At 43.3% G+C, this 26,937-nt stretch overlaps 1 protein-coding gene across 2 annotated transcripts in view; it reads left to right on the forward strand.

Moving 5' to 3' along the window:
- Positions 1-26,937, forward strand: part of ppm1kb (protein phosphatase, Mg2+/Mn2+ dependent 1Kb) — a 106,365-nt gene that overhangs the window by 68,262 nt on the left and 11,166 nt on the right. For both annotated transcript variants that reach the window (XM_039750148.1, XM_039750150.1), the window contains exons 4-5: positions 6,863-7,028; positions 13,740-13,884. In XM_039750148.1, the coding sequence (XP_039606082.1) occupies positions 6,863-7,028; positions 13,740-13,884 (311 nt within the window). The remainder of the gene's footprint in view (positions 1-6,862; positions 7,029-13,739; positions 13,885-26,937) is intronic.

Here is a 26,937-nt window from a genome sequence, read left to right on the forward strand (position 1 = left end):
CAATTTTAGTGATTAGTGAAAAAGGAGAGAGAAACAAGTTTTGAAGGGTTGCGGACTGCCAAAGGTATCCGGCAAAAGAACATTTAAAAAAATAAATGAATAAAGATGTGGACGATAAAACATTCAGTCTTCACCATTCCCTGTTTGTGAGTCCAGAGTGAACATCAACTTTCCGTCTGCTGTTTCCTGAAGTAGTCAGCGGGTGGAAGAGGTGGGACTTCTGAGCTGCAATCAGAATATATTTTAACCAAATTTTTGAAAATTTTCAAAGTGTAACATCACAACAGTTAAGAATTAAAAAAAAAACCAAACAAACGTGCAAGTGAATCTGTACTATGATACAAATTCTTAAAATTTGAGAGGCCCGTTCAGACTGTGAGACCCCAAGCTAAACTCGGGCATGGGAGGAGTTTGGAGAGGCCATGGAGAACGACTTTCGGACGGCTTCGAGGAGATTCTGGTCCACCGTCCGGCGTCTCAGGAGGGGGAAGCAGTGCAGTGTCAACACCGTATATGGTGGGGATGGTGCGCTGCTGACCTCGACTCGGGAGGAGTACTTCGAAGACCTCCTCAATCCCACTAACATGCCTTCCAATGAGGAAGCAGAGCCTGGGGACTCTGAGGTGGGCTCTCCCATCTCTGGGACTGAAGTCACCGAGGTGGTCAAAAAACTCCTTGGTGGCAGGGCCCCGGGGGTGGATGAGATACGCCCGGAGTTCCTTAAGGCTCTGGATGTTGTATGACTGTCTTGGTTGACACGTCTCTGCAACATCGCATGGACATCGGGACAGTGCCTCTGGATTGGCAGACCGGGGTGGTGGTCCCCTCTTTAAAAAGGGGGACCGGAGGGTGTGTTCCAACTATAGAGGGATCACACTCCTCAGCCTCCCTGGAAAAGTCTATTTGGGGTTCTGGAGAGGAGGGTCCGTGGATAGTCGAACCTCAGATTCAGGAGGAACAGTGTGGTTTTTGTCCTGGTCGCGGAACAGTGGACCAGCTCTACACCCTTAGCAGAGTCCTGGAGGGTGCATGGGAGTTTGCCCGACCGGTCTACATGTGTTTTGTGGACTTGGAAAGGGCATTCGACCGTGTCCCTCAGGGAGTCCTGTGGGGGGTGCTCCTGGAGTATGGGGTACCGGACCCCCTGATAAGAGCTGTTCGGTCTCTGTACAACCGGTGTCAGAGTTTGGTCTGCATTTCGGCAGTAAGTCGAGCCCGTTTCCAGTGAGAGTTGGACTCCGCCAGGGCTGCCCTTTGTCACCGATTCTGTTCATAACTTTTATGGACAGAATTTCTAGGCGCAGCCAGGGTGTTGAAGGGGTCGGTTTGGTGGACTCAGGATTGGGTCACTGCTTTTGCAGATGATGATGTCCTGTTTGCTTCATCAGGCCGTGATCTTCAGCTCTCTCTGGATCGGTTCGCAGCTGAGTGTGAAGCGGCTGGGATGAGAATCAGCACCTCCAAATCCGAGAGCATGGTCCTCAGCCGGAAAAGGGTGGAGTGCCCTCTCAGGGTTGGGGGAGAGATCCTGCCCCAAGTGGAGGAGTTCAAGTATCTCGGGGTCTTGTTCACGAGTGAGGGAAGAATGGAGCGTGAGATCGACAGGCGGATCGGTGCGGCGTCCTTAGTGATGCGGGCTCTGCATCGGTCTGTCGTGGTGAAAAAGGAGTTGAGCCGTAAGGTAAAATTCTCAATTTACCAGTCTGATCTACGTTCCTACCCTCACCTATGGTCATGAGCTATGGGTAGTGACCGAAAAGAACGAGATCGCGAATACAAGCGGCTGAAATGAGTTTCCTCCGCAGGGTGTCTGGGCTTTCCCTTAAAGATAGGGTGAGAAGCTCAGTCATCCGGGAGGGGCTCAGAGTAGAGAAGAGGAGTCAGATGAGGTGGCTCGGGCATCTGATCAGGATGCCTCCTGGACGCCTCCCTGGTGAGGTGTTCCGGGCACGTCCAACCGGGAGGAGGCCCCGGGGAAGACCCAGGACACGCTGGAGGGACTATGTCTGGCCTGGGAACGCCTTGGGATTCTCCCAGAAGAGCTGGAAGAAGTGGCCAGGGGGAGAAAAGTCTGGGCATCTCTGCTCAAGCTGCTGCCCCCGCGACCCGACCTCGGATAAGCGGAAGAGGGTGGATGGATGGATGTTACATATGCATCAACACAATATATTATAACAAAACGTATAACACCCCGTGGTTGAATTTCATTTCTTTCTCTCTATTAAATAAATGGAGTGGTGGCTCTGAAGCTAGGGATCTGGGATTCGGCAGGTTGCTGGTTCGAATCCCGTAAATGCTAAAATTGACTCTACTCCATTTGGCCCTTGAGCAAGGCCCTTAACCTGCAATTGCTCCGTCCTGGGTATGACGTTAATCTTCATCCAGCCCTGCATGTAGGCCCTCCAACCTGCAGGGAAAAATCTGGGGGTTGGTGGCAGAATTGGCGCTCCAGCCACCATAATAACCTAACACTGTGCCATTCCATCTGAACTCGTGTGATGCTGAGTTGTCACATGTTGCATGGCTGTACTCGGGTCCTAATCTAGAATCCTGAGTTGGTTTGTCATGTGGTGGGTGCAGCAATGTGCTGTATCAGCGCCTGCTCCTTACCTCTCTCTCTCCTCAAATACATAGAATGACTTTTTTGAATGTTTGTCCCTGTGATTTGTTAATTGGCTTTGCAAAAACTACTCTAACCGGAAACTGTTAACGTTTTAATACGAATGGCATATCAAGACCTCCTTTGTTGTCTCATGTTATCTGTCGAAGATTAATTAACCATATTAAAAAAGAGTAAAACGGAACAATTTGAAAGTAAATTATGTTTCATATTGCGTTGAGTTATTCGTTGAGTAAGACGATTTCGTTCTGTTTGGCTTTGAAATTAACGCGCACATTTTTTTAAGCTTACACTTTTACTGTACTTCATTAAAAAAAATTTTAATTAACTTTTTGTCAAGATCGCATTGAATTTTGATTGTGTGTTTGGACTTTCATCGTGACAACGTAATGTATAATTGCCTGTGAGTGAATTTCATTTCTTTCTCTCTAATAAATAAACTGACTTTTTCGAATGGTTGTCTCTGTGATTTGTTAATTATTTTTGCAAAAGCTATTCTAACGGGAAATGGTTAACGCTTTAATATGAAAGGCATATCAAGATCTCCTTTGTTGTCTAATGTTACCCGGGAAAGATTAACTACATTACCTTTCTTGGATACATCCTTCTTTCTACAGAAATTTGTGCGTTGTAAGACTGAACATTGTTAACTAACGCTTGTAGATATTTTTTGGGATATTGTAAGTTGTTGTTTTCATCTTCTACACGATCACCACCGACTGTTTCAGCAGAGTCTATTGATACGTATTTAACCAATCTGCCATGTAACCATTCAACATTTTTGGCGTTAATTTGTTTGACTTCATCGTTTCTCTGTGCTAGGATTGCACGTGTACTCATTTCTTCTGTTGATAACCCTTCAGGATGAAATTCTTCAATAAGATTTGGACAGAATATGTCGTCTTTAATTGGGAACTTAAAGTGAGGAAAACGTTAACATTTAGAAGAGCTGAGAGCACAGGAACTGTGTCTGACAAAAGTATTCACATGATCGAGAGGTGAAAGGACCGTGGTCTTGTTTGAAAATGTTCGAGAGGAGGGCGGGCGGGACTTGAAAAAATCTTAAGGCAAATAAGTCTTGTCTTGCGGGATTTGAAAAAAATCTCTCTTCCAAAAAGTCTTGTCTCCAAAAAAAAATATATATATATGAGGGGGGACCCAAAAATAACCGGAAATATTTTTAAAACGTGTTTAATTTAATTTTCTGTACAAACTGCAATTAGTCTCCTTCAAAGTACACTCCATTGGCGGAAATACACTTATCTAACCGTTTGTTCCATTGTTCGAAACATTTTTTAAATTCGTCTGAAGTAATGCCCATTAATGCTCTGGTCGTTTCTTGTTTTACCTCTTCGACGTCAGCAAAATGCCTTCCTTTCAAGTCTTTTTTCATCCGAGGGAACAAAAGAAATCACACGGAGCTAAATCCGGTGAGTAGGGTGGGTGGTTCAGGGTTGTCATACAGTTTCAATAACAGTAGTTTCTGCAACACTTTTTTCAAGAGGAAAACCAAATTTCACTGCCACGCATTGCTCACGATAATCGGCCGTCATAAAAAAAAAAAAGACGCTTGCACAAAACTACTTTTACAAAATTCACTGAACACAAGCACAATCTTCCAGACTGATGGCACTTGGCAGACTGACTTGTGAGGAGTGTAACTACATCGCCATAGCGGCCCAACCACGTACTACAAGTACCAACCTAACAACAACAAAATTCGGTTATTTTTGGGCCCCCCCTCGTATATATATATATATATATATATATATACAGTGGGTACGGAAAGTATTCCGACCCCCTTCAATTTTTCACTCTTTGTTATTTTGCAGCCATTTGCTAAAATCATTTCAATTATTTTTTTCCCTCATTAATGTACACACAGCACCCCATATTGACAGACAAAAAAAAAAGAATTTTTGAAATCTCACCTGGTCCTAAGTATTCAGACCCTTTGAACCCTCAGTATTTAGTAGAAGCCCCCTTTTGAGCTCATACAGCCAGGAGTCTTCTTGGGAAAGATGCAACAAGTTTTTCACACCTGGATTTGGGGATCCTCTGCCATTCCTCCTTGCAGATCCTCTCCAGTTCTGTCAGGTTGGATGGTAAACGCGTTGGTGGGCGGCCTTTTTAGGTCTCTCCAGAGATGCTCCATTGGGTTTAAGTCAGGACTCTGGCTGGGCCATTCAAGAACAGTCACAGAGTTGTTGTGAAGCCACTCCTTCGTTATTTTAGCTGTGTGCTTAGGGTCATTGTCTTGTTGGAAGGTAAACCTTCGGCCCAGTCTGAGGTCCTTAGCACTCTGCAGAAGGTTTTTGTCCAGGATATCCCTGTACTTCATCTTTCCCTCGATTGCAACCAGTCGTCCTGTCCCTGCAGCTGAAAAACACCCCCACAGCATGATGCTGCCACCGCCATGCTTCACTGTGGGGACTGTATTGGACAAGTGATGAGCAGTGCCTGGTTGTCTCCACACATACCGCTTAGAATTAAGGCCAAAAAGTTCTATCTTGGTCTCATCAGACCAGAGAATCTTATTTCTCACCATCTCAGAGTCCTTCAGGTTTCTTTTAGCAAACTCCAAGATAGAACTTGACCCTAAGCACACAGCTAAAATAACGAAGGAGTGGCTTCACAACAACTCTGTGACTGTTCTTGAATGGCCCAGCCAGAGCCCCGACTTAAACCCAATTGAGCATCTCTGGAGAGACCTAAAAATGGCCGTCCACCAACGTTTACCATCCAACCTGACAGAACTGGAGAGGATCTGCAAGGAGGAATGGCAGAGGATCCCCAAATCCAGGTGTGAAAAACTTGTTGCATCTTTCCCAAGAAGACCCTGGCTGTATGAGCTCAAAAGGGGGCTTCTACTAAATACTGAGGGTTCAAAGGGTCTGAATACTTAGGACCAGGTGAGATTTCAGTTTTTCTTTTTTAATAAATCTGCAACAATTTCAAAAATTCTTTTTTTTGTCTGTCAATATGGGGTGCTGTGTGTACATTAATTAGGGAAAAAATTAATTTAAATGATTTTAGCAAATGGCTGCAATATAACAAAGAATGAAAAATTGAAGGGGGTCTGAATACTTTCCATACCCACTGTGTATATATATACAGTATATAATATATATATATATATATAGTGGCAAGGAAGGAAGAGAGTAGGGATTATGCCCTATAGGGGCCTGTGGTCACCACCAGGGGGCACCCAGATGCCTGGAGAGCCCTGGTCGTCAGCACTTCCGCCACACCCAGAAGTACTAGAGGGAAGAAGACCAGGGACACCTGGAGTGCTTCCAGGTGCGCAGCCAGCACTTCCGCCACACCAGGGAGTGCCAGTAGTAGTTCATCAGGACGCCCCTGGAGCACGTCCAGGTGGATATAAAAGGGGCCACCTCCATCCATTTGATAGCTGGAGTCGGGTGGAAGAAGGACGAAGCCTGGAGGAGAGGAGTGGAGGCGGTCAGAAGAGAGAGAGGCATTGCTGAGGGCCTGGACTTGAAGGGTGATTTGGTACAGAGTACTGGGTTGTGTGCACTTGTAAATAGTTAATTATGAATAAATGTGTGATGGTGCTTGAACTATCAGTGTCCGCTTGTCTGTATCCGGGCTACCGTCCACAATATATATATATATATATATAATTTTTTTTTTCTTCGCATGAGCAGGTTGTTTCAGAATTGGCCGTGGCATCAGCAGTAACAGCACACACCTGTTGTCTCCCTCGACTCCCTGTCATTTGCCTCTCCCGTTCTGCCGAAGTTCACTTTTTGCTAGATAGTTTTCTGTCTCATTTTCTTCACACACTTTCCAGTGGGGCTGAATGACGGGTTTTAAGGATGCAGTTTACTGTGGGTATGCTTGGCAAGCAAGCCAAAGTTGAACATTTTTAAGTGTAAATGTAGAAATGGTTTAACAAGTGTAGTTTGTTCATGAAAGCCTTCTAAAAGGGGGTACTTAGGCTGCTGGTACAATTTAAGCAAATAATTTAAAAACTAAAATCTGCAGTAACCAGATAATTCATCTAAAGAGGTGTAGCCCACGTCTTGTGTGAGAGATGAACTGTCACCTTCTGCTTGACATTCGGCCCTGCTGTAAAAGCTTCTCTCTTTTCTTAGACTCTTAGTAATGTGCATGCCATGTCATAGTGCCTGTAACTGAAATGAAAAGCTTCTCTTGTATGACACCCTAATGGGGGAGAGGAAAAGCGGCTAACCTGTGTGAAACCCATGGTGCTTGCAGCTTCCTTGCTGAGTGCGGGCACTACCGCCACCGTGGCACTGCTGCGTGATGGAGTCGAGCTGGTGGTGGCCAGCGTGGGCGACAGCCGGGCGCTGCTCTGCCGGAAAGGGAAGGCCCACAAGCTGACAGTGGATCACACCCCAGAGCGTAAAGATGAAAAAGACAGGTGGGTACTGCTTAGGGGACTCCAACGGGTCCTCTTTTATCTTCTGCTTATAACGGGGGTATGTGGATGTGTTGGTACTAAGCAGGTGGGTTTGATACGAGGGGTGTCCATCCCGGCAGGTCAAAGTGGCTGCATACTTTCAAAGCAGCACAATAAAGGGTAAAAGAAAGCGTATCTGACCCATTAAAAACTGAGGCCAAGAGACGGGGCCTTAGTGTCAAAACTGTAAGATGTCACCTCCCTTTTCTTGATCCTTTGTTCAGTCTGTCCATTTTTATTCAGATACATGAATTTGATAACAATCAGGGAATGTGTTTTATTCACTTCCATCACAGAAAATGTTTTAGGGGTCTGATGGGGTGCCATGCTGACAAAAAGGATTGCAAGAAAGAGACGAGATGGGCCTGGAAAAGAGGAGGAGAAAGAAGAAACTGTCATGCTGTTGATGGGAAAGCCTCCTCAAGTGTCAGCGTGTGGGTAGTTTGTGCTGTGTGTGTGCTTGTCACCCTAAAAGGGCAGTGGATGGTGTGACAAGTACACGTGATTTTGTAACTCTATGGGGGTTATTACTTCAAGGTTTCCAAATACATTTTGAATTTATAGTAAACTAGCTGTCCATAGCGACTCCACCCCCCGTAGTGGTCCCGCCTGACTCCCCACTCCTGACGTCACACTTCCCCCTCCCCTCGGCCCGCAGTCTCTCTCTCGGATTAGTGCAAATATTTCACTCTTAGTGCGATGAGAGAAGTCGCAAAATCAACCAGAATGTTCAAGCAAATGATAGAAAAAAAAACCCCGATCTAAATCTGTTAAGAAGTTCTCTTGTGAAAAGTGGACAGACATACCGACGTTGGATTTTATATATATATATATATATATTGTGGAAGCCAGCCTCGGACACAGACAGACAGACAGACCACCTCCCTGTCTACAAAAGCACACGTTTATTTACAGTTTCCTCACACAGCACACGGTGCCTCCCACACCAATCGCCCTTTCCAGTCCTTTTCACGGTCCTTCTCCGCCTCCACTTCCTCCTGACTGCAGCCCCCGAATGGAATGAGACGGCCCCTTTTATTCAGCCCCGGATGTGCTCCAGGGGCCTGATAACAGACTGCCAGCAGGCGGAAGTGCTGCCCTTGCACCCGGAAGCACTCCGGGCCTAAACCATCCCTGGTTTGTCAGCACTTCCTGACGTCCCGGAAGTGCTGTCCCCCAGGTATCAGGGACCGGCCGGGTACCCAGGGAAAAGAAGTGCCACTCTCCCGGTTCCTTCTTCCTCCAGGCATCCCAGCGGGGCAGGGCACCTGGCCGTCTATCACAATATATTTCTCCATTTATTTGTTTATGAAACATCGTCAATGTGTCAGGTGACCTTGGTCATCGTGATTTTGACACCATCGGCCTTTCGAGTAGAAATACAGTTGCAGTTCCAGTCAAGATTTGTCTGTCTGTTGAATTAAAGTTAACTTTCCCCTAAAGAGTTGTTTTTTTATTTTATTTTTTAATCCTATTAGATCAAGAGCAAGCTAGGTTCATTTGGATATTCCTTTTTGACTGTGACTCTGATTTTTTGGTTTTGCCCACGTGTTTAGTTCTGTCTTGCTCTCCTCTGTGATCTTTTGGTTTCGATCCTTCCTTAACTTTTCTCACATGTTTACTTCTTCCGGTCTTCTAATTATTCACAATAATTCCTGGTGTCTTAACAAATTGGACGGCAGCATGCATTTCAGAGCACGCTGCATGCCAAGGTGCGCCAGGACACTAAGAGAGCAGGTGGTCTGCTGAACGTGCCAGGCTGTCTGCCGAGAAGGATGTTCTGAGCAGCACAGGTGGAATCCTGGGAGATTTCCTCCAGATCTTCAGGGCTGCCACATAGTATGGACGCTGCACAGTGCCAGAGCAGGGACAAGGACTGGCACATTGAAATGCAAGGATACAACAGCAACATTTACAATACAATATCATTTATTTTCGTATAGTAGCCCAAAATCATACAAGAATTGTTTACAGGCCCTGCCTCTTGATAGCCCCCCCAGGCTTGACTCTCTAAGAAGACCAGGAAAAACTCCCCCAAAAAAACCCTTGTAGGGAAAAAAATGGAAGAAAACTTGGGAAAGGCAATTCAATGAGAGACCCCTGTCCAGGTAGGCTGGGCGTGCAGTGGGTGTCAAAAAAAAAACAAGAGGGTCAGTACAACACAATCCACAGAACAGAACACAAGTCATCCTCAATACAATACAATAAATACAATAGTACAATAGAAATATTACAAGGACAGAGCAGAACTCAACAGTAGATGATATTACATGATAGGATTTGGATTTGTTCATTTATTTGGATAGCACATTTTCATACAACACGTGTAGCTCAAAGTGCTTTATAAGACGTTAAAGAAAAAATTATACTCACCAATAAATAGAAAAAAGTGTTTCAGTATATTATAAAAGTGAAAGTAATAACAGTTGCATAGAAACTTGCACAATAGAGTTAAACAAATAAAAGCCAGAGTTCTTCCTTAGAAACAAATTAAGTTACTTATTAATCAAACAAAAACAAATCTCTAAAGCATTGTGTTATGAAACATGACACATCTGAGGATTATTGTGAGATGGCAAGGAAATAATGAGGAAATGACAAACGTGAGGGGAAAGCAAGGTCAAAGCCGAGGGTACTAAAAGAAAGGCAAACAAACACGAGGACTAGTCGAGATTCAATGTCAAGGGAGAAAAGGAGTTAAAAAAATGACCAAAAGCGAAACCTTTGAGGATCGCAGTCACGTGTCGCGTCCTACCATGTTGGGTAAACAAAGGAAAAAAACAGGGCAGGAACGATATTAACTTTTAGGATTTATGAAGATTCTCCTACCTCCAGTGGGTGCAGAGGGTGTCCCATAACTGAGCCTGCCTTTGTAATCGCCTTGTTGGTTTGGTGGGTCACTCCTGAAGGGATGTTACCAGCCCAGCACACCAAGTGGGTACCTGTGAAGGGCACTGTATCTTACATTCCTTCTTTAAACCCATCTTGCAGTTTGTAAATCAGAAAAAGACCAAGATGAATTATGGAAGGATTTCAAAATTCAAAGATAGACTTGAACAAAACCTAGCGACTCCAATGGCCCTCCCAAGATGGAGTTTGAGACCCTGATTTTTCCTTTCTCTTTGCTTGGCTGGTAGTTGAATTGCTCAAGCAGAATAATCAGGTGTGATATGTCCAAGAATGGTTCACGGTTGCAAGTTTCTTGTTAAATCCATAAGTGTCCAGTGTGGTCGAGTAAAGGAGCTGCAAGCCACCACTGGAGAATATTGGGGTGCCAACTTGGTCATCCCTGTTTAATGGCAATAAAAATATTTCATTTTTTATGTCAACAAAAATTAGAGCCAATATGCATACCAATAGAAAAGCTTTCAAAACAAGGGTACAGTCCGGCTAGGTTGACAGAACTCCATCTTGTGTTGGGTTCGGTGCAATACTGAGCACCTCTTCCCAGTAGCAGCGGGATGTATTGCTTGAGAACTGGAAGGGGCGGAGTCAGTTGCCCTCACTGGGCGTCTTCTCTGTGCTGCGGTGGGGACAAGAGATAAGAATGTTAATGTCCGTGTGATGTTGCAGGTCCTCTCCATGCTCCCTCTTCACATTTAGGAGCCTCTCAAACCCGAAGCTGTCAATAGTTATGGCTGAATGGGGGCAGATCACACATGGAGTAAGGGGATGGTGTAAAAAGTGTTACATGCTTTTATTAAAGAGAATCAAAACATATAGTGCCATGATTCAAAAATGTCCATAAATAAATAATCCTTAAAAACAAGTGAATAGTGGGGGTTAAAAACACAATAAATAAATCCATTCAAAGAAGAGTTTGAAAATGCAGTCACTGGCTCCTTCATGTTCCTTTCAGTTTGATCCCAGCCCACCCATTACTCACGCAGCCAGCAAAGACTCCCCAGCCACAATCTTCATCCCCTGACCCCCCTCTTGGCTGCCTCCTCACAACAAAGCCAGACTGTCCGAGGTCAGCACTCCTCCCGTTATCCTTCACGCACCCTTAGTCGTACCTCGGATCCCTGGGGAGGTCATCCGCCATGCTCGCCCCACTCCACACCAGTGATCAATTTAGGTGAACCAGCTTCCTAGCACACCACAACCTACGCTCCTTCACGGGACCCCTGTTCGTTCTGCTTTTCCCCTCTAGGTGGCCGGATCATCCTGTCCGAGACTGCTCTTCCGCCACCTTTTAACCTCTATTCCTTTTCATCTCCATTTTTTTTATTCCTCTTTGCACTCGTGCGTCTCCTTTTAGATGTGGGGATGTGGCACAGGTGTGGTGATTAGCAACTCCCGGCATCAAATATGGACACTGATGATTAGTTATTTTAAAAGGCAAATAGCCACGGATCTCACTTTACCACAGTCAGCACCTCTCTTGACCCAGAGCAGCATTACATACCGTATACAGGCATATGAAAAAGTTTGGGAACCCCTCTTAATTCTTTGAATATTTGCTTCTCATTGGCTGAGCTTTCAAAGTAGCAACTTCCTTTTAATATCTGACATGCCTTATGGACACAGTAGGATTTCAGCAGTGACATTAAGTTTATTGGATTAACAGAAAATATGAAATATGCATCATAACAAAATTAGACAGGTGCATAAATGTGGGCACCCAACAGAGATATGACGTCAATACTCAGTTGAGCCTCCTTTTGCTCCTTTGAGCCTCCAGACGCTGTCCTCCTATAGCCTGTGATGAGGGTCTGGACTCTGATGGAGGTATTTCTGACCATTCTTTATACAAAATCTCTCCAGTTCAGTTCAATTTGATGGACAGCCTGCTTCAAATCATCCCATAGACTGTCGATGATATTCAAGTCAGGGGGCTGTGACGGCCATTCCAGAACATTGGACTTCTCCCTCTAAATGAATGTCTTTGTAGATTTCCAATTGTGTTTTGGGTCATTGTCTTGTTGGAATATCCAACCCCTGCGTAACTTCAACTTTGTGACTGATGCTTGAACATTATCCTGAAGAATTTGTTGATATTGGGTTGAATTCATCTGACCCTCGACTTTAACAAAGGCCCCAGTCCCTGAACTGGCCACACAGCCCCACAGCATGATGGGATCTCCACCACATTTGACAGTAGGTAGCAGGTGTTTATCTTGGAATGTGGTGTTCTTCTTCCACCATGTAAAGCACTTTTTGTTCTGACCAAATAACTCCATTTGTGTCTCATCAGTCCAAAGCACTTTGTTCCAAAATGAATCTGACTTGTCTAAATGAGCATTTGATACAACAAGCGACTCTGTTTGTGACGTGAGTGCAGAAAGGGCTTCTTTCTCATCACCCTGCCATACAGATGTTCTGAATTGTAGAACGATGTGCTGATACACCATCTGCAGCAAGATGTTCTTGCAGGTCTTTGGAGGTGATCTGTGGGTTGTCTGTCACCATTCTCACAATCCTGCTCATGTGCCGCTCCTGTATTTTTCTTGGCCTGCCAGACCTGCTGGTTTAACAGCAACTGTGCCTGTGGCCTTCCATTTCCTGATTCCATTCCTTACAGTTGAAACTGACAGTTTAAACCTCTGAGATGGCTTTTTGTAGCCTTCCCTAAACCAGGAGACTCAACAATCTTTGTTTTCAGATCTTTGGAGAGTTGCTTTGAGGATCCCATGCTGTCTGTCACTCTTCAGAGGAGAGTCAAAGGGAAGGAAGCACAACTTGTGATTGACCACCTTAAATACCTTTGACCACTCATGATTGGACACTCCTGTCTGTGAAGTTCAAGGCTTGACGAGCTCATCATACCAAGTAATCAGCATTGAGCAGTGACAGGCATTCAGATCAGCACAATGACAAGGGGACCCACATTTGTGCACAATCAGTTTGTCACATTTGATTTAATTTCACACAACTAAATACTGCGTCACTAAAAATCTTTGTTCGGAAAACACCGCAGTGCTCAGATGTTCCTAGGAAATGAAAGACATACCACTGATATCTTTATTGTTGAAAGGAGAGTCAATTATTATGCAGGCTGAGAGGGGGTCACAAACTTTTTCATATGACTGTATACTCGCAGATAAGTTCTCCCATGGATAATTGGAGGCTTGATTTTACTGTATAATTTCTGTTATTTTATAATATCAGTCGTATAAGTCAAATGTTGAAAACACGCGCTATTGGTCAAAGAGATTATGACATGCTAATGCTCACCTGAGAGAGTAACCACGGACCACACTGCCTTTTTTTTCTATGTATTGTGCCTACGTGGCCACACGGTAATACCCACACTATTCTGAAGTGGCGTTTGCACTGATTTGTGTTTTTTGTATCTCACACCCTCATGCGCCTTTATCATAAGAGCATCCCTCGTCTACGATGGAGCATTCGATCAGAAGCAAATATGAAGCTGGTTTTAAATTAAACGTCGTTGAAGTGGCAAAAGAAATTGGTAACTGTGGTGCTACAACAAAATTCAGAGTGTATTTTTGAACTGACATATAAATCAGGGTCTGATTTTATGATCAATTTTTCAGGTTATATGCGAATATATACGGTATATCTGATGAGCCCCGGAGAATGGTCCACATACGCACATGCGTAATACCTGTTATAGAAGCGAAGATCTGGTCCATTATTGATTTTAACAAGGGATTTCTATGTGCGTGTTTTTCTATTTTGAATGTATTTTTGTTATTCATCCAACAGAATTAAGAAGAGTGGTGGCTTTGTGGCTTGGAACAGTCTCGGTCAGCCTCATGTGAATGGCCGGCTAGCCATGACACGGAGCATAGGAGACTTTGACCTGAAGCGCATCGGAGTCATCGCTGAGCCAGAGACCAAGAGGATTAACGTAAGTCTGTGTGGGACTTCAGGGCCAAATGAATGAGTGACTGACAATAAATCTGTTGGTTTGTTCCTTTGGCTGCATGACTTTGTCTGAGAAGAGAATCAGAAATAAAGAGAAATTGGAGTTTATCAGAAATGAACCGAGCAAGCAGAAAATGTCAACATTCCCCCATGACTATTGAAATGCCAGCCTTTGTAGATCTAAGAAATGAAATGAAAATGAATGATGTCTGCCTTCTCACCAATAATGAGATCTTATCACCAACAGTGTTGCGGTGAACAGAAAATGGGTCTTTATTTTTAGGAAACATTAATAAGACTTTCCGACTTTAAGACCGTAGTAAGACCAGCAATGATGTATGGAGCTGAGACTTGGGCAGTCAAGGGAGTTAAATGTGACCGAAATGAGAATGTGGAGATGGATGTGTAGAGTTATAAAAAAGGGGCAGAATAAGAAACAAGACAAAAAGTAGTACAACAAAAGTCAGAGAGAGATCTAAGAAAGTACAGGAAAGTAGGCTGAGGTGGTATTGACGCATGATGAGGAGAGACAGCGACTATGTGGTGTGAAAGCCATGCAGACGTACCGCTCCCCAGACACAGACTGGCACAGAGACACACAAGTGCAAAACACCACACAGTTTATTTCTTCCTGGGGCAGTTCTATTTTCCGCTCCTCACTTCAGAGCACAGTACGCAATTATTCAGCACAACACTTCTCTTTTTCTTCTTCCTTTCTTTCTCTCTCTCTTTCTCTTCCCTGCTGCCTCCACTCCTCTCCCCGCAAGCGTTGTTCTCTGGCTCCTTGAACAACGTGAGGTGGCCTCTTTTATAGTGCAACCGGAAAAGCTCCAGTTGCTCTCCGATCCTCTTCCGGTAGCACCTTCGGATGTGGCGGACGTGCTGCAGTCCAAGGAGCCCCCTGGGTGGTGACCACGGGCCCCAGCAGGGTTGAGCTTCTAAGCTCCAAACCTGTGACCCCGATGTAATCCAGGAGGGTTGTCCTCTCGTGTTCTGGGGAAGGTATTGGCGTGAATATGTCCTCCCTCCTGGTCCTTCCATCACAGGGGCGTCCCAGCTGGGCAAGGGCCCCAGGCGTCCACCACAAGTATCGGAATCTGAATCACTTTATTGCTAGCATGTGAAACATACCAGAATTGACTCTGGTTAGGTATAAACTTGAAATATGAGGAAGAAATATTGTTAACTGTAATGATTAGAAGTAGTTAAATACCAAGGACTGCATTATGTATTAATCATGCGATTTGTTCTTCATTTATGCAGAAAAAGAATTAAGCTTGTGCACGGAATAAGGGACTAACTCACATTATTTTATGAGAAACTGCTGACCTCTTGATACTAACAGAACACCCTGTGATATTATAAATCAGTTGTGACCGTTTCTGAATTCACACTTAAAACTATTTGAGCATATTTCTTAAAACTGTGAGTGCCCTGATAACCTCTTTATCTGAAAGAAGCAATGTGCACATTCCAATTCAGGGAGTCGCAAGCTAATGTAATGTATGTACAGTATAACCTCAAAATGATCTGCCATATATATATTTAATACACAAACTAGGTATAAAGAGGGAAGCCCCACGTTAGGCTGCGGGCTGTCTGATCTGACCAGTCAGTACCACTGAGCTGAGAGGGGCTGCAGCCTCTTTGACTCACCAAGAATAAAGAAATTGCTTTTTACTTTTTATTGGTGTCCGCCTCCTGTTGTTTCCGACTTTCAGCGACCACAAATACAAGACATTACCAACAGAAAAAAACACCATTTCAACCCAAAATTAACCTGACACTGCAAACCAATGTACAAATGCAACAATTTCTTGAACAAAACATTTACAAACTTCAGTAGTAAACTCAAATAAACAGAAAAAACTGTACAAAATAACATGGAAATTAATTAGTACAAATTGAGCAAGTGTGAAGGATTTACGAATAGGCAAAAAGTATATGTATCAAAAACAGTTAGGAGTAACCCTGTGTAAATTTATTTAGGATCTGAATAATTTGAGGAAAGAAACTGCGGAGATGGCATGTAGTTCAGGTCCCGATAGACCCGCACCTCCTCTGTGATGACAATTTGATAAACAGATGGCTGCTGGGGTGGCTGGAGTCCATTGCAATCTTTCCTGCTGTGGCGGTGAGCAGATCTTTTAAAGTTGGGAGACAACAATTTTCTCAGCGGAACAAAACACCGAATCTTAGAAAGAGTGGAGGCAGAAGGAAACCACACAGTGATGGAGGGAGTCAGAGTTCTCTCAAATTGAACAAGATACACCTTGATATGCCAAGCTTCTTAAGATAGCGAAGGAAGAACAATCTCTGCCTGGCTTTTTTGATGATGGAGGTGATGTGCTTGTCCCATTTAACGTATTAGTGAAAGTCGTCTCCAGGAATGTAAATGACTGAACCACACGTACAGTCTGGCCATTAATTTGCAAAGGAGGACAGTTAGTGACTTGTTGGTGGAAGTCAATCCTCATTTCCACTGTCTTAATAGCACTGAGCTCCAAGTTGTTACAAGGACACCATTCCACAAGATGGCCCACGTCCCTTTGATAGGAAGACATGACGTTATTAGAAATGAGACCCACTATGGTTGTGTCATCTGCAAACATTAGGTCATTTGTATAAAGTGAAAACAGGACGCCTATGCGAATTGACATTGGATCCGACAGATGGTGGCCCAGTCTTGCTTGCTGCTTTCTACCTGTCAAGAAATTCCTAATCCACTGACACAGGGGTCACCAAGTCCAGTCCTGGAGGACCACCGTGGCTGCAGGTGTTTACTCTAACCCTTTTTAACGATTGCCCTGTTTGTGCTGCTAATTAACTTCTTGTGAATTCATTTTAATTGAATTGCTTTTTAAATATTTTCTCCCCTGAATTTCCTCATCGTTCCTCAGAATTGCTTCATGTCTTTCTTTAAATGAAGTGTGAAATGAGGGAGCCAACAGAAGACCAACTAAGTCAGGGCCTCAGACTCCAACCAGCTGCTTAATGAGGTGCTAATGGGGTGCATTAGCAGACATTTCTGAACTTGTTGATTTTCTCTTTTCTTAGAGCTCTGTTAAAATGTTTTGGGGACCTGAGTAGATAGACATTCCTGAGACCTTCATCTTTCTTTATTTTCAGACATTGTGTGATGGACACCAGTTGTTTTGGCTCATTTTGTATCTCATTATTGTTTGGCTGCTAATTAATGAAAAAGATACAATTAAGGGGTCTGAGTCTTCAAGAGCAAGTCAATTAAAATTAGTTCATAAGAAGTTAATTAGCAGCAAAATCAGGTCACTCATTAAGAAAAGGGTTAGAATGAAAACCTGCAGCCGAAACGGCCCTCCAGGACTGGAGTTGGCGACCCTCGCACTGGCAGACACCATCGTGTCCACCTAACTGGATTAGTTTACTCTGAAGTAACGAATGCTGAGCAGAAATCCACAAACAAGCTCCTCAGATTGGTGTTAGGCAAGTCCAGGTGTTGAAGAATATAGTGGAGGCATAAATGAACGGCATCCTCCATTGAACGATTTGCCTTGTATGCAAACTGAAGTGGGTCGGTGATGGGCTTTAGGTGGGAAAGCATAAGACGTTCAAATATTTCATAACCTCCAAGGTCAAAGCCTGTAGTCATTAAGTTCAGAGATTTTACCCTTCTTGAGAACTGGATTTATAGTGGCTACCTTAAAGCAGTTCAGAAGTCTGCCCAGCTGCAGAGAGGTGTTGAATATGTCAGTGAAGACTGGTGCTAACTGGTGTGCACAATGTCTAAGAGTACCCGGCGAGACTCCATCAGGGCCAGCTGCTGTCCTAATAGTCTTTATACCTCCTCTTGCTTTACAGACAGTATCGTGTGGAGTGGAGAGGAATGAAGGAGTTCAGGGTGGCTGAAGATGGTGAATCGGACGTCCGTGAAGTGGCGATGGTGACACTGAAATAGTTATGTGAGGTTGGGCTGTTGATATAGAAGGCAGAGGGTCAGAGTCCAAGCAGGCGCTCATGTCCTTGTCAAACCAGCAACAAAACTGATTATTCAAAATGGCGGATGATAAGGCCTGGGAGCACTTCAGCCTGTAATTTGACAGTTTTTTCAGAGAACTCCAAACTGCCTGACCGTTAATGCTAAAGCCTCATGCCAGCTGATCTTTGTTAGTGGCTTTTGTAGCTCTCGGAGCTTTATTAAAGTGTCGCCTTGCTGATCGATTATTCATCCTGTATGCCTGGTCCTTGGCAGCTCTGGGCACACTCAGCTCCTTGGTGCACCACAGCTTGTCATTGTTGTATCTTCTTAGGGAGACTCTTATCTTCACAGAAGGAGATGTTAAGATGTTACAATATCAGTATATTCATCTATGCTGTTACATCAGCCTTCCATGGCTTTCCAATCGGTGGAGCCTAAACAGTCCCTCAGCCTTCCAACAGCCTCAGAATTTCATCTGCGGCAAATAGCTCTGGTGGGCTTTGACTGTTCCAGTTTCCACTTATAGCTGGGAACAAATATAATAAATGATGTGGTCAGAGTTGCCAAGAGGTGCATGAGAGAAATGGCAAAATCCCCATTTAATGTTGGTGTAAAAGTGATCCAATGTTCTGCCCTCACGTGTGGGGGAAAACTTGAACGGGAAATCGCAAACAAACATAAGAAATAAATCCGATGGAACCAAGTCCTGTACGTTCAAAAGCTCTTCATGAGTAAAAGTAATTCTTTAAGTTGACAAAAATGCATATTAACCACTCAATATACACACAGAACGAGCGCACCTGACAAACCATGGTAGCCCAGTTGGCACCACACATACAGTGGGTGTAGAAAAGAATCCCCCCCTTCGAAATATTCCCAATTTTTTTGCTTTACAGCCTTAAATAAAAACACACAAACCAAAATTTTTTCCAGCTTTACTTTCTCAATGCAATCTCTAACATCCAAGTGAAGAAAAATCACAGCTACAGTTCAGAACAATTTAAAGAAATAAAAATCAAGAAATCCTGAGATGAATAAAGGATCACCCAGCGCCCTCCTAAACTCCATCAGGTGTCAGTGCCCACCATTTCCATTGCAGACCATGATTACTGACTTCCTTCCACCTTTGATCAACTGTAATCCATGTGATTAGTGAAGCTGTTCCTGGTCCATTCATTTCCTTGCTTGGTAGAGCAACTGACAGCAAATAACTGACTTTGGGTGCCAAGCCACTTTCAAAAGATCTCAGGGACAGAGTTGTGGACAGACATAAGGCAGGAGATGGAGACAAAAACATCTTAAAGGCTTTATCAATCCCAAGGATCTCAGTAAAGTCCATAATAAAGAGGTGTTTGGTACTACTAGGACCCTCCCTGGATCCTCCAAACTGGATGGAAGAGCAAGGAGGAAACTGGTAAGAGATGCCACCGAGTGGCCAATGGCCACTTTGAAGGAGTTACAGGATTTGATGGCACAGAGTGGTCATTAATGGTGTGCAGGTGACAACAATTTTACAAGCGCTCCACTGTGGTGACTTGTTTGGGAGGGTCGCAAGGAAAAAGCCACTTTTCAAGGAAGGCCACATTAAGGCTCGTTTGAGCTTTCCCAGAATGCACCTTGAAGGTTCTGATGCTAAGTGAAAAAAAGGTCTTCTGGTCAGATGAGACCAAAATCAAACAATTTGGCCTCAACACCAAACGGTACACCAATGCAGCTCACCATCCACAACACACCATACCTACAGTGAAGCATGGAGGGGCAGCACCCTGTTGTGGGGGTCCTGGGGCTCTCGTTAGGGTAGAAGGAAAAATGTTAATCCGTTCCAGACACTGCAGCGATAAATGAATTTCTGCGAAGTAGGATTCTTTATTTATAAATCTAATATTTTCGCAGTTAGAGCATTGAAAACCTGTTTACGACCTTCTAAATACGTTTTTTAACATCATTAGAGCCCTCTAGACATGAAATAACACCCTTTAGTCAAAAGTTTAAACTGTGCTCCATGACAAGACAGAGATGACAGTTCCGTCTCACAATTAAAAGAATGCAAACATATCTTCCTCTTCAAAGGAGTGCGGGTCAGGAGCAGAGAATGTCAGAGAGAGAGAAAAGCAAACAATCAAAAATCAATACGTGCTGTTTGGGCTTTCAAGTATGCGAAGCACCGCCGGACAAAGCAGCTACAAGGAAGGCAGCAATGTGAAGGTAGTCTTTTAGTATTTTTTAGAGGAGCGTCCGTATCCTCTACACCAGTGGGCAGACAGCCCCTCCGTCAGGAGCAGAGAATGTCAGAGAGAGAGGCAGAGAAAAGCAAACAATCAAAAATCAGTACGTGCTGTTTGGGCTTTCAAGTATGTGAAGCACTGTGCGGGAAGCATATCGTATATCACTGAGGAGTTCTATTTAATATGTAATACATGCTCTGATTGGGTAGCTTCTCAGCCATCTTGCAATAGCGTCCCTTGTATGAAATCAACTGGGCAAAGCAACTGAGGAAGAATGTACCATAAATTACAAGACCCATTGTCTGCAGAAATCCACGAACCAGCAAAAAAATCGTGATATATATTTAGATATGCTTACATTTAAAATCCGCGAAAGTCGAAGCGCGATATAGCGAGGGATCACTGTCAAGTCTTGTTTTTGATTTTTTATAATTTTTCTGAACTGTAGCTGTGATATCTTTCTCTTGGATGTCAGAGGTTGCATTGAGCAAGTAAAGCTGGGAAGGAATATTTTTTGTGTGTGTTTTTCATTTAAGGCTGTAAAGCAAAAAAATGGAAATATTTTGAAGGGGGGGGATTCTTTTCTATACCCACTGTATCTGACCAAAGTGGGATGGGAATGGAAATCCAGGGGAAGAGAAAGCGAAAGGCCAAAGTGGAGGTGGATAGATGGAGTCAAGGAAAAGGGTTTGTCTATCAATCAATCAATCAATCAATCAACATTTATTTATATAGCACATATTCATACAAAAAAAAATGTAGCTCAAAGTGCTTTACAAAATGAATAGAAAAATAGAAGACACAATAAAAAATAAACATAAGTCAACATTAATTAACATAGAATAAGTAAGGTCCGATGGCCAGGGTGGACAGAAATAACAAAAAAAAAAAAAAAAAAAGGCTGGAGAAAAAAATAAAATCTGTAGGGGTTCCAGACCAAGAGACCACCTTACCAGTCCCCTCTGGGCAATCTACCTAACATAAGTCAAACAGTCCTCTGTGTATTTAGGGTTTTCATGGAAGGACTTGATGATGATGGTCACGTAGACTTCTGGCTTTCAGTCCATCATTGTTGGAGCATCAGGATGCTTTGAGTAGGTGGTGGTGGCAAAGAAACCGGAAAAAGAAACAGAAGAGAGAGTTGGGGTCAGTATGGATTTTAGAGCCACTGTGAATAGTTATTATGAAGAATTGATCATACAGAGTATCAGGATTAAGTTAAAGTGAAGTTATGAGAAGGCCATGTTAAAGTAATGTGTTTTCAGCAGTGTTTTAAAGTGCTCTACTGTATCAGCCTGGTGAATTCTTACTGGCAGGCTATTCCAGATTTGAGGAGCATAACAGTAGAAGGCCGCCTCACCACTTCTTTTAAGTTTAGCTTTTGGAATTATAAGGAGACACTCATTTGAAGATCTAAGGTTACGATTTGAAATTTTAGATGTCAGACACTCTGATATATAAGATGGAGCAGATTATTTAGTGAGGAGGTGTAGGACCGAGCTGAATGGAGAAGGTCCAACAAGCACGTATAGAAGTGGGAAAAGAGGAAGAAGTCTCCTAAGGAAAAAAATATATATAGATGCTTATTATATTATACTAGCAGAATACCCGCGCTTCGCAGCGGAGAAGTAGTGTGTTAAAGAAGCAATGAAAAGAAAAGGAAACATTTTGAAAATAACATAACCTGATTGTCAATGTAATTGTTTTGTCACTGTTGTGAGTGATGAGTGTTGTTGTCATATATATATATATATTTACACACACACACACATAAACATATATACTGTATATATATACATATCTATACATATACACATACATACACACACACATATATAAACATATATATACATATACATACATATCTACATATATACACACACAGCTATTTCGTATCAGTGCAATACGCTGTTTGTTAAAACGGTTGACTCCCGCTCTTACGTGCAATAACAAATCAAATCATTCAGTTGTCTTTGCTCAGATGTCATTTTAGAGCTGGACGCCTGGCATCTTTTTTTGGCCACAAGTTCGTTTCTGTTTGCTGTGAGGTTCTGTGTTGTGGAGATTCTCAGGATGGATTGCAGGTGGTCATCAGTGAGGCGACTCCTGTGTGCTGTTTTGTTAGTCTTTATCACTGAGAAGAGCTTCTCACACAGATATGTGCTACCAAACATGCACGAGGTTCGAGCCGCATGTAGACGGACTTTTTTTGTTCTTCAAAGTCACCAAAGCGCCGTGCAAACTCAGTGCGCAATAACTCTATCTTCGCAATAACTTGCAGCATCATAAGGTAGACTTGATTAGCGTGGTAAGTGTTCGGCAAGGCAGCTGAAGCGCTGCATTATGGGATCTGTAGTTTATTGTGTTACCAGCGCTTCATATACCCGGACCATTAATAACAATAATATATAAAATGATCTCGGGCGGATATAATTACACGCGGGCGGATGTGGCCCTGCCCTTGAGTTTGACACATATGGACTAAATAGAACTTGAAAAGATATAGTTTTTCAAATGTGATCGCGCAATTCAGATAGAGTTGACGCGCACTACAGCCTGCATGCCTCAATGAGTCATCCTCCCCTCGCTCTTACTTTTTTACCGTTCATCTAATGAATACACTGAGTATGGCTTTACCAAAACAATCATTGATGGCGAATAAAGTATCCATTATTCGAGTATGTACATCGGGTTATATATATATACCCGCGTATCACAGCGGAGAAGTAGTGTGTTAAAAAAGCTAGAAAAAGAAAAGGGAACATTTTAAAAATAACGTAACATGACTGTCAATATACAGTATTTGTTTTGTGAGTGTTACTGATTATCATTATTTCTTTCAATCAGGCTCGTATTTGTAGGATGTGTTGTGTTCAAGTTACATTCCGTGTTTGTCAATCGTTGTAAAGATGACAGGTTTCATTCATCGATTCGTTTCTTACTGCATCAATAAACAGCTCGTCTTCTTTATCTGAGACCTGACACACTGCATGCACGGGTTTTTTTTACACTGTCTTCCTTTAGCGGGACATTGACTTTTTCCAACGTGTGCTTTGTTTCCACAGTAGCTGGATTTATGAATATGCTTATCAGACGCTTCATATTTTTTGCTGCCTTTTCAATTGTGTAATTCGGTTTTGTTCAGCTCTTTGGAACTGTTGCTTTTATCTGTGCACTGCGTCAGTTCATGTGAGCCACTCGGTGTACATGCATCGAAGTTTCCCAGCTGTGCTGGTGCCATCTCGTGCTATGTCCATGGCTGTATTTAATGTTACCTTAGTCCTGGCACTTAAAACTTTCTCTCGCAGTTTCGCTGAGTTTGTGTCAAACACCACCCTGACCATCTCATCTTCCTCTCCATAAGCACAGTCCTTCACCCGTGAATATTTACCCGTGGCAGTTTGCTATTGGATTGCCGCTGACGGACGGCCTTATATGGGCAGGCACTAAATTACAAACGCCAGCGGTAGCCTGTCTATGAACTTAATTTAAAGTGTAGGTTTACATCGTGCTTTGTTTCCGAAGTAGCAGAACTCATGAGTATGGTATTATATGTCACTTTCGCTCGCTTCTTATTGTTTCGCTGCCTTCTCAATTATATAATGCATGTTTTCTTCAGCACTTTTTGAGGTCTTCCTGGTTTTCTATGTACTGCGTGATTACGTGGGAGGCGTGATGATGTCACACGAAACTCCGCCCCCACGGCGTTGAAGCTCATCTCCATTACAGTAAATGGAGTAAAACTGCTTCCAGTTATGACCATTACGCGTAGAATTTCAATATAAAACCTGCCCAACTTTTGTAAGGAAGCTGTAAGGAATGAACCTGCCAAATTTCAGCCTTCCACCCACACGGGAAGTTGGAGAATTAGTGATGAGTCAGTGAGTCAGTGAGTGAGTGAGTGAGGGCTTTGCCTTTTATTAGTATAGATATATATATATATGCTTATTATATATATATATACATATATACCTGTATATATATATAATCTCCATCCTGCATGATTAAAAATTGTACTTGTCCATCACCACAAACTACGTGGTGTAACTAACATATTAAGAAAGATACTATTTTTGGATAGCGTGTTCTTTTAACGAGAGCGCTGTCCACCGTCTGTACCTCAACTCTCTTACCCTCACTGGGCATACCCTTCATAATTCGACTTAATTTGAACTCTTCTGTTACATTTACATTGTGAACCCCAGCTCCAAACACGAATACACCAACGCTTTCTGTGGTTCAAACAGAGGGTGTTTTTTACAATTACAATTGTCCGGGTAAAGAACCTTCCTCTGTTTTAGCTGGGATGTCCGTCCATCCACATGGAGAGTCTCATTCGTGTAAAACACCTTTCTCTTTTTTATCCAGGATGCCTGTCTGTCCACTTTGAGCCTCCTATCCAAGTCAGGAATCTTCCCCATTCCTGGTTGGGATGCCCGTCCATCCCATGTGGCACTTGGAGGTCAAGTGACTTGCACAGGGTCACACAGTGTCACTAGCGGGACATAAACTGACAATCTGAGGATTTAAAGTCCAAAGCCTTAACCACACTGTGCCACAATGCCAGCCATGAAATTTCAAGCTGTTTTGTAATTTTACCCATAATGAAAGGCACCATATAACATAGAAAAAAGGCCGGAAAAGCTAAATTGTTTTGTGATGTGGTGCATTGTGAACTTTACAATATAAGCAAAAAGGTGGGCACATTTGTGCAAACATGGGATTGAAAGTTTGTACTTTTAATAATTTTTTATTCCTAAACATGATTAATCTGTTTGTTGGTTACCAGATCTTATTATCAAGGCCTCAATAAAAACAGACGTGCCAGTGTGTGTTGACTTTTGATATCCACAACATTAACAAGAAGCAGACCCTCGGTGGACGAGTTTAGGACGTCAGCCAAGCGGCTGTCAAGTGGCTGTATGTTTGGTGCAATGAGGCAGATGTAATTGTGGCTACTTGTCATTTAGGATGTCGGCTGCAATCAGAGCCGCAAAATTACATTTGTGTTTATTAAATTAGGTGCATGGAAAAATCCAGACCATAAAGTGCAGTCGCCTGGGAAATTGTGTGCGTACTTCATCAAATAAAAGAGGCCTTGATGAGCTAATGATGTCTGAAAAATGCCTGGCACACTTTACTCTAACAGCCAGCCGGATAAAATCACTCATGCGGCTTGGGTCACGTGGGATTCTCCTATGAAAACTGGTATTGGGTTCAGATCAGGTAAGACAGTCATTTAAAGAGGCCATGTTAGGTTCACAAAGTCACGCTAGACTGGCATAGTAGGAGGAGTGGTGCCCTGCAATAGACTGGCATCCCTACCGGGCCTGTTTACTGCCTTGAGAGGGCCCCCTTAATTGGACTGGAACTTTGTGGCGGCCCTCATCAGCAGAGTGGGCACAGCAGTGAGGCTGCTTCTTCGTGGATCTAACGTCCCGAGTTTGAGTCTCATGCCTGGTTGCTGTCTGTGTAGTTTTGCGTGTTCTCCCCTTGCAGATTAAAGTAAAGTGGCCCCCTTTGTGATGCACTAGCACCCTGTTCAGGACTGGGCCCTGCCTTGGGCTTGACGATGCCAGGATGAGCCAGTGTAATTGAGGAGGCATATGAGTAGGGTGGCAGGGAGTTTCGGACAGGCCAGGTTTAGAACTGTACATGGAGGAACAAACAAAATAGTGTAAAAATAAAAAGGCACAGTAATGTAAATTCTAACTCCACGTTTAAATGTAAAAGTAGAACGAGTAATGCATTAAAAATAGCTTACCTTAATGCTAGAAATATCAAAATTGAAACGAGTGAGTTGGAGTTGTATGTGGAGGAGAGTAATTATGATATTATAGCAATAATGGAAACCCGGCAAAATAACAAAGATGGGGATGAGTATAATATAGAGGGATAGAGAAGACAGAAAAAGAGGTTGGGATTTCTGTTTATGCTGACCAGAATTTAAATGCAAGTCCTCTTCAGTGGGACGAGGACATGTGGCTTCACCTAGAAAGTATTGGGGAAAGGGATCTTATTTTAGAAGTCTGTAGCAGTGCTATCATGTGAAGAACTCCATTTCCCAGCAGCCCAAGGGGGATTACCCGCAAAAGATGACTGAAACAGAAGTAGGGGCTGCTGGGGCCGAGAGAGGACAGTGGAAAAGTGGGGCCTGACGGAGCAACTAGAGGTCGGTGTTTTTGTGTATCCTGTCCAACGTGTCGTCTGAAAAATCAATTGTGACCTGGATCGTTTCCCGTTAGGATGAATGAACCGTCTTGTGCCTGCCTGTCATGTATATAGTGGTGGATTAATCGTCGTGCATCTTCAAAAGGAGCGCCCCTCGTCGCTCAGGACTACCGGTAGGACTCTTTCACTCATTTTCTACAGAAGCCGTTCTTAGGATTTTTATCTTCACACCATACCATTTCACCGGCGTTTCCTGCATTAGGACATTGTCGTCTGTGTTTCTTGTTGTGGTTCGTTGTTATCTTACAACTGTATCAGCGTAGGGGAAAGGGGAGCTTTGTCAGAGTGTTGTCGTTGTGTATTGGGTTTTCATTTAGTATATTATTTATTCATTTGTTGGTTTTGTGTCTCTGCGTGTGAGTCTGTGCAGGTCGGGCCCAGGCTGGGTGCGTCCCTGGAATCTCCACTAAAAAAATAAATAAATCACCGCCTCTTCGAAGATGTGAGTCTTAGCGGCACTGGACCCCTAGAAGTGTGTTACAGACCGTGCCATGCAGACAGTAATTTCAACACGCAGCTCGTTAGTGATATTAAAAAGGCAACTTTACAGGGGGTATCAATGTCATGAGGAATTTTAATTACCCAAATATTTACTGGGATGACGCGGGAAGAAAAAAAGAAGCGG

Source organism: Polypterus senegalus, chromosome 4, assembly GCF_016835505.1.
Source record: "Polypterus senegalus isolate Bchr_013 chromosome 4, ASM1683550v1, whole genome shotgun sequence".
Lineage (NCBI taxonomy): Eukaryota > Metazoa > Chordata > Cladistia > Polypteriformes > Polypteridae > Polypterus > Polypterus senegalus.